This window comes from Chondrus crispus, genomic scaffold (genome assembly GCF_000350225.1).
Source record: "Chondrus crispus Stackhouse genomic scaffold, scaffold_83, whole genome shotgun sequence".
Taxonomy (NCBI): Eukaryota; Rhodophyta; class Florideophyceae; order Gigartinales; family Gigartinaceae; genus Chondrus; species Chondrus crispus.
Window position 1 is genome coordinate 178,403 of NW_005178753.1, and position 11,562 is coordinate 189,964.

Consider the following 11,562-nt stretch of genomic DNA (forward strand, 5'->3'; position numbering starts at 1 on the left):
GGGCAAAGACTGCATGTGTATCCTTCCCTGCTGCTCTAGTACTTACAAGAAAACATGTACTTGATGAGATTGGGCATGCAGAAACTGCTAAATGTCAGGAACAGTATCAATTCATTAAAAGATTTCCAAACATATCCCAAAACGATTCTTTATGCAGGAACTACTTCGATATACAACAGGTTAAGTTGTTGCAAGGCATGCCTAGTTAGCGAAGAACGTTCTAGAGGGAAGCTCGCCATTCGTGATACCAGTATGACGAAGAAGAAGAGCTCGCATCGTGTCCTGCCCATTGAAGATGGCACGGAGCCTGGGCACATTGGCAAGCACCTCAGGATCATACTGGCTCATGTTCTCATAATAGAAGCTGTCTCCATCTCGGATCCTAATGAACTCGCGCACCCAAATTGCAAGCATAGTCGGACCCATTGAACTGACTCGCGGTTTATCCTCAGCCATAAGCCCAATCCACGCTTCAACGTTATCCACGGAGCCGTATGCAGTTTGCAGAGCAGACTGTACGTTCGTGTTTCTGGTAATGTCTGCAAAAGTTCTCGCTCTGTTTCCCCTTCTGAACCGCGCACGAACGTCATTGTAGAAGGGCACGCCATGGTCGCGCGATCGCTGAAGGTTCAATGCAATAAGGTCCAGACCATCTGCACCATTGACGTTCGTGAAAAGGAAGTTGCGCAGCGCATCCACAACCATCAAGTCAACTTCTTGTGCCCTTGTGTTTGCAGCACCACGAAGGAAAGAGTCTATTCCGGTGTTCAGGATAAGATTGACGTTTGAGAAGAAAGTATCCTGTAGAGTCAAGGGGCGCATGTTGCGGTTGCCACTGCGTTGACGGGACACCACGTTGTTCACGAGCGTGTGTCCGATACGGAATGCGGCCGTACTGAACAGGACGCTAACTGCGGGGTCGACGTTAGCTTGGAACCTCCTCCATAGAGGAAGACGGCGGCCTGTGATTGCGGGGTACCATTCGTCGAAGACAATCTTCTGGAACTGTGCGATGTTGATCTGGCGGGCAGTCTGGTACAGCCTTTCATCGTTGAAATCCGGAAAAGTGGTCTGGAGTTCAGTGGCAATGTCATTGTGTTCGCGAAGGAATATAGTGTGGATCGATGTGAGCATCGGGTGTTCATTTGACCGGAGATCGCCAGCGACGAAGAACTTTCTGTCAAGGCGAGGCTCATTCGACAAACGCATGCTGTTCTGAGGGAGCAAGTTATTCCGGCCCACTCTCATAAGACCGCCGCTATTCGTTCGCAGAAATCCGGCTCGTTCCTCACTTGCTCCATACACCGAGTCGAGATCCAACAACGATGTGAGCGAGTTGATGGGGCGAACCTCAGTACTCCTTTCCTCAACAGTGGCACGTCTGGAGCGGAAGAAGCGAAGCTGTCCTCCCGTTATGTTAGCTAACATAGGATCGTCCTCTGGGACATCAATGAAAAACGGCTCTCTCGGAACCGTCTCTCCATCCTCCGATGCCCCGTTGTTCACGGGAGTAGCCACAAGAGTATGATCGATGAACTGCCCAAAGAATGTGACGAGCTCATTCAAGCCGCGCCTCTCGCGAACATCCATAGTCTGCTTCGCTACAATGTTTGAAATGAGGCGAGGGGATGGGAGCGAACGAACATTATCTCTAATTCGGTCAGAGCTACGGCGGCCGAAGTAACTGAATTGAGGAAGCCTTGTGGAACCGAACAGCTGCCGTAAAGGAGTAGCCCTGTTGGTGCATGCACCATCAAAGCGACGGAACTCTTCCTCAGCGCAGTTCAAGCCCATACGTCCATCGAAGACCGCCGTACCAGCATCCACGGGGCCCTGATCCTCGCCGTCACGACCATTCCCTGCTGGCGGCTGAGCTTGAGACAATGCGATCAAAAGCAAAATGAGGGCAATGAAACTTAGAATAGAGGAGTGGGCCATGGCAGACTTCGGAGGTTGGGCAGCTGCGAGTTCTCACTGAGAGTTGAGGGCTGGGCAATTAGATACCCCTTCTCAAGAGGAATGTTATATACCCATAAGTGCTTGTATTAAGCGTTCCTAGAGATCTATGACGGGAGCATTCATTATTGGTCTATCTAGTGTGCGTAAAACCTCTTTGCATGGTCATAATTCAGTACAGCGCTGTAGTCGCAAAAAAAAAACATGGAATGCAATACTGTACCCTCTCCCGTTTCACATCGAGTTGGTACTCGCAGTGATGGAGCGCACCCAGGCCGAATGAAGTCCCGAGTGCATATGGTTTTACGGTCTGGAAGAGAACTCTCCTTTTGTGGTGTACTGCATATCACAAGAGGTAGCCAGGCGGAGCGTGTTAGGGTGTATAGAGTCATCCACTCAAATTAATGTTGTCTTGAAACACGCATTTCATGCAAAATTGGGCCCGACTGCAGAGATTAATTTGGAGGCAAGAATCCACCACCACTTCTCGCGGCACACTTTGATGGGGGTTAGAGTAGCAACAGATAGGCTGTTGTTGAAGTTACGTTAGTACTAAGGGGGCAACGTTGATGACGTTGATGATGGTGAGCTACTCTGCGGGGGGAGAAATCAGTGATTTCAGAGTTTCTTTGGTCACCTAGCGGGTGTGCTGCTATTATGTTCTGAGTCATTATGATGCTACCTGGGTCATGTTGTCAGAGTTTAAACAAGACGGGATGACTACATGCACATTCACAAGGTGCGTGGTGAGTATCGCAGAGAGATTGGACATAGATGGAAGATGTTGATGCGTTGAGGAGAGCAGAGAGAGATGGGACATTGATGGAAGAAGTAGATGCGTTGAGGAGAACAAATATCAGCTAGCTGGCATGGAAATTAGTTCTTATGGTGCTTTGGAGGGGAATTGACAACATTGAAAAGCATCGCTGGCAGCCCGGAAATCCGCGTGATCAGAATATTCCCCTCGTGAGTTGTTTTACGCACTAAGATTGTACGCCCCAAACACACTTATGGAAGCTTATCGCTGGTGCACGGGGTGATCTGCACCACGTGTTCTGCCCGCAGTGCAATGCTGTATTGTACGCAACGCTCGACTAGACTTTCGCAGCCACGAACATGTTCTCACGGATACGTTCCTGGAGTGGTAAGGGATTCGGATCTCCTGTCTTCGAGCGGTCGCGTGAGTGAGCTAGCGTCAGCCGAGGGTCGCCTCTCCTTCGGAGGAAACTGTGTCCTTCCTTACTCATTTCTGGCCTCTCAACAAACCTGCTGCCCTGCGCGCGTATACTTTGTAATTTCTCGTCATGGCGCTGCCCCCTTAGATGTGTAGTACTGTAGCGTATTCCTACTCTAGTAGGCCACCATGGTATGCTGCCGTCTCATTGCCTGCTATGCATTTTTACTTCAGTCATGCGCTCACGTAAAATGGTTAGCTCTATAACTTTTTGACGACATGCATGTGAGATCAGTTTTTGACTTTCTCCCATACTGTACAACAATGTTCTTCCAGTGGCGTACTCGCCCGCAAGGTTTGCAGAGCGCATTTTTAGTGAAACTCAATAGTTTTCGAACATTTCCGTGTCTTTGTATGTCTCGGCCCTTCCTTCCACGTCAAGCCACTCATCCATGGCAGCAACGTAGCAAGCATGCGCCCCCTCTCCGCGGCCCCCTCTCCGCCCGACTGCCTTGACATCGACAGCGCCCCCTCCACCCGCGGGCGTTGCGACGCCCGCACGGGAACACGGCCGCTTTACGGTACACGGCCCCGCAGTGTCTTCCGCCCGCTTGCGGGGCACCCGAGCACCCCGCCATCGTTGCCGCTCTGTACAGCATCAAGTTTGGGGAACTCGGTACAAGGCAGAAGATGTCTTTTGATAAAAATACAAAATTCTTCGATACAGTATAAGCAATGTGGCGGTGGAAGGCGATGACTTTCTTTTATCGAAGAAAGTTATTAACCGAGGATGTATGACAAATTGTACTTATAAAGAGGTACTGTAGTGAAGTACCCTTCGTACCCTTCGAATCGTTACAGTATCGGGCCAACTGTTGACTGTAACCCAGAAAACCAGACGACGACGCAAAAGCTCATCTGAGCTTTTTCTCTGAAGAGCAAGGCAATTTACCCTTCGAAGGGTAGTGCGCTAATTTAAAGCGCACATTTTTAGCCATGCAGCGCTCTAAACAGTGCGCAACACAACCAGTGCGTCGCTAATATAGCGATATTACAGTATGTGACGCCCGGCAAGGGGCCGACTATTAGCTTTTCTTGTCGTACTGCACGAGGGCCATCCACTTGGAGATAGTCTCAGAAATAATCAAAAATGTTACCTTGTTCCTAGATCATGCTCCCCAGCAAACGTGCCAGACACATGTAGGCGCGCTCTCCAGCGCGCGCGTGCAAATCCAAAAATTTGCCAAAAATTTAAATCCAGCGATGCATCAAACCATTCTCATTTTGAGTTTCGAGTCGCTTTTTTCAGGTACTACTGTACTTAAAATTCATAATATTTGGGAGTTTACGCTGGTTCGAACCCGCGATTACAGGTAGTTTTTTCATTTTTGCTTTTTGCTTGTTTATTCATGCAGAAACTGAGAAACTTCATGATTCTTCATGAAGAAACTACTTTAGACAACGGTAGCCACGACTTACACGTTGCCAACTTGTGCGTCGTGGTAATGCGCACGTGTGCCGTTGTAAAAGCTGTCACGTTCAACATAGGGTACTTTCGAGGCTCCTGGGAAAAGCAGCGATGTCAATCAGATGGAGGATAGACTCTATCTCGGGGCTGCGCGAGAGCACTGAACAAGGTTACTGTGATATCCTCAGGCTCTGGATCTGGACCTCTTGCCTCACATGAGGCAAGAGGGCCAGTGGCACTGGTCCAGGGCCCGGACCAACTTCCGCTTCCGCCCCAGACTAGGAAGGACGAGAAGGCAAGGGAAAGGTGATTTCTTCAGTTATGAAGGTCTATCTACAGCGGCTGAAGGCACATCCCTAAACAATGATAGCGACGAGGACGATGACATATTTTCGATGCCGCCTCACGACAAGCCTCCGACTCATTGGCTGCAGACGAAAATAACGATGTATCCATGGTTCCTGAATTCGCCGACAACTAACTAGCTCACTAACTCTAACTTAAGACATACAAAGATGTCCAGAATAGGCACGAAACCCACGGTTACGTTTCGAAATTAAACGAGATGTGGTCGCACGCGGGTTGCTGGTCCAAAAGAGTGTACTACACAGCCTGCTATGACGCCTGATATCAGGCAAATGGACTGTCTCGACTTTTGGAGAGTGTGCCCTTCTATGATAGAAATCCTCCTACACAAAGCATGCCAGTCCCGATTGCAGGCTCTCCCTCAGTCTTCTGCCCCAATATCGGCAAGCCCACCTCGCCATCCGCGTTTGCTCCTCCCACCGGTTATGCACCGGCCATGTTCAAGCTCAAACAATCTCGCTCCTCATCCGCCGCAACACCCCCGCCTCAAGCCTCTCAGCATCTCATCATATCCTCGAGGTTCAATCCAATCATCAACGTCACCGCCGCTCCCCCTGCGCAATCTTCTAACCCGAATCTCGCATCAAACTTGGCAAGCCTCGATTCTTTGCCCTTAGCTTCCGCAGAGCAGCCATCCTCTCCGACAACTCCATCCTTCGCACATTCAGCCCCGGTGCAGATTCCACGTCCCTCCGCTTCCCGCATCCCTGGAGATTCTCGTCCCCCCATCGACCCTTCCTTGGGTGCGTCCACTGCACTTGGTTCCCACATCATCTCGTTTTCACCCACTGCAGCCATCCCCCAGTCCATGCCGAACCTCACGCCCAGCTTTCCCGCAACCTTGTTTGGAGGCGTTTCGGCCGAGGACGAGCATGTAACTGTCTGGGAACCCCAGACTGGAAAGACTGTCGCAGGAAACGCTGCTCCCTACAGGCGTAATCTTGCCACCTGGTTGCAAGGACATCCCGGTTGGGAGGAAAAAGCCGATGAGCTCAAGTCATCGAAGAGGCGCTCAGCAGCACGTAGATCGAAGAGCGCTGCAGATTCTTTCGCGGCCCTCTGCTGTTATCCCGTTGCCAGCTTTCTCGCGAGCGATGGAGCGAGATGCTTGGAAGCACTCGGCGATGAAGATTTCTGCACCGAGGAGGCCATGATGACTTGGACGGCCGACGATTTTGTTCGACTTCAGGAAGCGCTGTTCCGTCTTGGACAAGAATGTCATGCGCAACAGTGCAACCCAGCGGAACTCGATGACAATCGCTGGGCCGATGTGGCTAGCCAGATAGGGGGTGCAAAGTTGCAGGGCACGATAGTTTCGTGTGCGCATCACATGTTGACGCGTGGAATCGCGAAGAGTAAGCGGGAACTGGCAGGCAACACAAGCATGCCAGGCTCATTTAGTTCCGTTTCGTTTGGCGGCGTGGACTACTCAGGGGTGGATGCGCCTGCATCGGTGGGCTCATATGAGAATGACGGGGCCGGGTTTGAGGCCTTTGCTCCCAATTCTTTGCCTTCTTTCCGTGGGAACTTGGGTGCCTCATTTCTCGAAAAATCATTTCGCGCACCTCGTGAACCTCGTGTGACGGTGTGGAATCCCAGCAATGGCCGGACGATCTCCGGAATTGCGGCTCCGTATCGCAGAAATCTTGAAGCTTGGATGCTCCAACACCCGGGGTGGTGCCCAAAAGAAGAGGGTCAGTTGAGCTCTTCCCGCAGAAATCGCAGTCGAAAAGTGCGACCATCAAGCATCCCGACTGCTAGTGAAGGGGAAATGGAGCACGAGGCACTGGAGGGGTTGCTATTCCTTGCGAGGAGCCCGTCTGCCGATATGTCAAGTGGCACGGCAGCAGCCCAGCTTGGAAAGCAAATGGGAAAGGTCCGAGGGGGAAGGAATGGGGCTCAGGCGATAGACGTCAATTCGGATAGGAAGAAGCTCGGTAACACGTCAAGCATATCGAGTTCCTCGGCCGAGTATGGCTCTGACAACATTACCGATGAGGAGGACGAGGAAGACGCAGAAGAAGATTGCCGAATGGAAATGTAGTTTCGTTTCACATCGAGACTTTGCAAACACGCTGGAACAGAATTCCCCACAGGAGGGTAACGGGAAGAGCGGGAATGCCACCTACGTTATACGGTATGACGTAGCGCGGCGCAACGCGGGCGAGATACAGTGATGGAGGACTGTATTGCGGGTGGGCGAGGGGCGTGTCTTCGCCGCGGGCGAGCAAGGTCGCGCAGGCGCGGCGAATGTGCGAAATACAGCGGTGTAGCGCGACTCTCTCTTTCCCTCGCCCTCGCGGCGGCGGCGGCGGCTCAAAGATGCGACGCGGCCGCGGTTACAGTTGCGCCGCGGCGGCGCGCAGGGGGCTGCCCCGCGCCCCGTGCCCCGGTGCTCCTCTCTTCCGCGCGCGCAAGTGTAAGCACGGAAGCGACCGGCTTTCACGCGTGCGCGGCGGCGGCGAGTCGCGAGTCGTGACGTCAAACGCCTCGGGTGGACATGCGTTTCATTCATGACGTCACCTGCGTCTTCGCGGGGCGGGCGGGAGGGAGGGAGGGAGGGAGGGGGAAGCGGGCGTGGGAGGGGGGGGGGCGGGACGGAGAAACCCGCCGAACAAAACCCGCCGAACAAAACCCGCCGAACAAAACCCACCGAACAAAACCCACCGAACAGGGGGGGCGGGACGGAGAAACCCGCCGAACAAAACCCGCCGAACAAGCCCCGCGCGCCCGACGCCCCCCGCGCCGACGCCGTTCCATTCGCCAGTTATTTCGCAGACAGTGAAATCAAATCAATCTCCGGTCATAAACTGGCGAATGAATGGTCGTAATGCATTATCGCGCACACTTGTCAAACATTTATTCCTCATCATGCTAAGCAAGTGAACTGGCGGCAGCCTGAAACCGCCTCCCACAAGTCTCCAAGATCGAGAACCCGAAAAGTCTCTCGCGCTTTGCGTGGCAAAAATAATATCACCCTGCCATGCTCCTCTTGCGCGACAGGACTACGCATCACAGCCTCGTCGCAACCGCCGCTTTCTGGCTCGCCACAACCGCCCCCCGCACGCACCCGCCACCGCCGCCACCGCCACAACTGCTACAACCTCCACGCAATCTCCCTCTCTGCGACCGCGACACCCACCGCTACGCCTTCGGTTTAATCGCCTTGCGTTTGATAAGAGCCGAAACGGATATATATTGTAGTTTGTGCGAAGAGGACGACGGTTTGTCGGACTCGATGTCGTCCACCTGTCACGCAGCAGATAGGCGAAGTGGACAAGCTGGTGAGCCGTCGAGCAACAGTCCGGAGGCACCCTCAGTTTTAGAGGAAGAAGAAGAAATAACGCCGGTATACTCCAACGCGCTTTCGCCGCCGAAATTCCCTCCTCCAGTCCCCTCCCAGAGCGAGGCCCGCTCGCTCCGCCATCAGAGTGTACCTTTATTGGTTGCACCGGCAGGAACACGTACCTCAGCCGCCGGTCGCAGGAGTTCTGGTGGATCAAGCGGGGGACGAAAGCAATACTACGTCAAGGAGCAATGCTTCGATAAAATTATGGAAGACGGTGAGGTCATTGGCTCGTGTTGTAAGGGATGTGGGAAGGAAATAAGGGACAAGCAGCGAAGATCTCTCAACATGGGGAAGCATGTTTTACAGTGCCCTGTATATACTCAAGTAGTGAAGGATCGCGTCCTTTCAGAATCTAGTGCACTACAGAAGGAGAGGGGAATGTACCACAGTAATATTGAGATAAGTTCGAAGAGAAAAGGATCCTTCTCGGCAGATTCCCCGACGGGGAAGAAACGCCGCATGAAAGAAAGTCCAGAGCGTGCAAAAGCCCTGACGTCTGCACTTCTTGAGGTTTTTGTCGAGCAAGCGTGGTCGTTCACGGCCCTGGACACTACCGCCGCTCGACCCAACGCTTTTATGAGGTTTCTGCAAATGGCAATGCCATGGTACGCTAGAGATTATTTCCCCACCCGGTTCTTGATGACAGGACGCAAGTTGAATGAGCTGTATGACTCCGTATTAGATAGAGTGTGTCAAAGAATATCCAGCGCCTTGGCAACTGGTTTCGGAACAATAATCTTTGACGGGTGGGGAGACGCAACCTCAGCTTCGGTCGTGAACGTTTTGCTGCGAACGGAAGCGACTGGATTGAGATTTGGGCGTCGGACGTTCTTCCTCGAGTCGGTCTACACGTCGCACGAGCGGGTGGGCGCTTCTGGATATATACAGATTCTGGAGTCTGTGTTGCAAAAGTATGGTGGGATGGATCGTATTTGCGCTGTAACGAGCGATAGTGCACAATGCTGTGTGAACGCTCGAAATTTGCTAACGGAACGGTACCCGAAACTCGTCGGGGTACAAGACCAGGCCCATGTGGCGAACTTAGCAATGCAAGATATTGGCAAGTTGCCGTGGGTCAAAGAAGTTCTAGACCAAGTTGCTTGGGTTACGTCTGAAACGAGAGTGAAGATCAAATTGCGCGCGCGAATTAAGGAGGCCATCGAGAATTCAACAAAGTTGTTGGCTCCCAGGTGAACACTCAGGCACAAGCGCCATTGGATACGGGCGAGGCACCTCTTGGAGGTGATGCTAGTATTCGCGGGCTGCACGGGAGCCCTCTTTTTCCTCCCCTACGGCTCAGGGCGGTCATGTTGCGGAAGCCCGCCAAGACGCGTTTCGCCTCTATCGAAAGTACGCTTGAGGCGTACTTACGAAGTCGTGGTGTGCTTTTGGAGGTTGTGCAAGCCCCTGACTTTTACAGCAACCTGTGGCCCATTACCAACCCGACAGAAAGGCGAAAGCGGGCGAACTTCATATCTGCGATTGAGTCACGTGAGTTTTTGGACAAAGTCAAAGAAATTCACAGAATCTTTAGATTGTTGCGGCGATATCTGCGTGTATTCGATTCAGATGACGCCAAGATATCGGATGTCGTTCCGAAGACGATTGCAGTCGGCCTGGAATTGCAAAGGGTGCCGTTGACAGCATTCTTCACATCGGAGAGAAAGAATCAAGTAATAGGAAAGTTTACACGAAGGCAGAATGGGCCTTTAGATGCGTCCATCAAGGTGCGTTTGCTTGAAGACATTCACTTCGCAGCGCACCTTTTTGATCCCCACCGCTGTCCAAGGGATGTTAGCCCGTTCTTGCATCGGTTTCGATCGTACCTCATGCGGTACTGTGCAGGCGCAGTGGAACTGGTAGACGAGACATCGGATGGCGAGGGAAACTCGCGGTCTCGGGCTCTGCGATCGCAAGACCTACGTGGGATCATCCTGGAGCAGTACATGCAGATATCAGGAGAGTGGAATGACGAGAAAGATGACGCTGGGAATGATGAAGTTTTCAAAGAGTTTAGGAAAATGCCGCTGGTATATTGGAAGTCCCTTGCCTTCCGCCGTGAGTTGGACGAACTCCGAGAATTTGCAATCAGAACACTTTCTGTATCGCCTTCCTCTTGCGCTGCAGAACGGAGCTTCAGCATGCAGGGACGTATTAGAACGAAAGCGAGAAATCGCCTCGACACTGATAAGGTCAAAAAGTTAGCATTCTCGCACTGGAACATGAAGCTACTGGGTGACGTGCAGCTTCAGCAGGCTGACTTTTGGCGTTCTGTAGAGGAAAGTAACGATGGGGAAAGTGAGGATTCAGACGACACGGAAGACGAGCAGCAATAGGACACAGAATCAGGGGCTGCAACACGCAGTGTGTTTGAAGACGAGGATGATCCGGACTCGGATCGAATCGGACTTAGGGAAAGAAATCTACATGCCAAGATGACGAATACTTCCCTCATAAACAGCCTCCAAAGCAGTTCACGCTGCGATGCCGTATGACGAGCGTGGTCCCGTGCGACAAGCAGCCCAGAATCTGACCCACCCCCGTGTCGAAGGCGATGCTGAGAATCTGACCCACGCCCACGCCGTGGGCCATGCCGAGGTCCATGGGGGAGGTGAGGAGAATGTTGGAGAAGTTAGCGTGCGTGAATTGCACGCCCTTGGGGGCACCGGTTGTGCCAGAGGTGAAAATGATGTAGCACCGGGGCGAGGGACGCACTGGGGGCGACAGCGGGGGCTCTGCAGTTGGGAGTGTTGCGTCACGCATGACGCTGCCGATAGGGATGACGGAGACGTGCGGAGGGAATTCGGGCAGCTTTTCCGGGAGCTCATCCATGTTGAGAACGACCCTAGCGCTTGTTGCGTCAGCAACTTTGAAGAGCTAGGTGTATGAGGCGCTCTAATCCAAGCGGCACTTTGAGAGCAGCACAAGGGGCGCGATCAGCAGTCGAAAAACTCATGACGGCTGCTCATATCGGCAAAAGTGGACAGGGCGGAACCCTTATTGTTTGTCCTACCTCCTTAGTCACCCAATGGATGAACGAATTGCACCATCATGTAGCCCTCAACTTTCTCCGAGCCGTCACGCTGCCAAGGTCTCGAACGGTAGACCGGGGCGAGTGGAGCTAGCTGCAGAGGCGGATAGAGACGGAGGCGACGGATGGGGAGATCGGGGCCAGGTCATGTGATAAATAGTGGCTCGAAGGTGAGTGTGGAGAAGAGGGCGACATAGCCCGTGGCGGAACCGATTCAT

At 52.8% G+C, this 11,562-nt stretch overlaps 2 protein-coding genes; one reads left to right on the plus strand and one right to left on the minus strand.

Moving 5' to 3' along the window:
- Window positions 1–201: 201 nt before the first annotated feature.
- Window positions 202–1,973, minus strand: CHC_T00009226001 (Animal heme peroxidase homologue). XM_005711457.1 is given in 2 exon segments: window positions 202–1,938; window positions 1,939–1,973. The coding sequence occupies 1 exon segment, from the start codon at window positions 1,936–1,938 to the stop codon at window positions 202–204; it is 1,737 nt and encodes a 578-aa protein (XP_005711514.1). The 5' UTR covers window positions 1,939–1,973.
- A 3,427-nt stretch (window positions 1,974–5,400) lies between these two features.
- On the plus strand, window positions 5,401–7,008 carry CHC_T00007754001 (hypothetical protein). Its single transcript, XM_005711458.1, has one exon. The coding sequence runs from the start codon at window positions 5,401–5,403 to the stop codon at window positions 7,006–7,008; it is 1,608 nt and encodes a 535-aa protein (XP_005711515.1).
- The last annotated feature ends 4,554 nt before the right edge of the window (window positions 7,009–11,562 follow it).

Excerpts from the sequence above, each read along its gene's own strand:
- CHC_T00009226001 (XM_005711457.1), bottom strand. The coding sequence starts at position 1,938 with ATGGCCCACTCCTCTATTCTAAGTTTCATTGCCCTCATTTTGCTTTTG.
- CHC_T00007754001 (XM_005711458.1), top strand. The coding sequence starts at position 5,401 with ATGTTCAAGCTCAAACAATCTCGCTCCTCATCCGCCGCAACACCCCCG.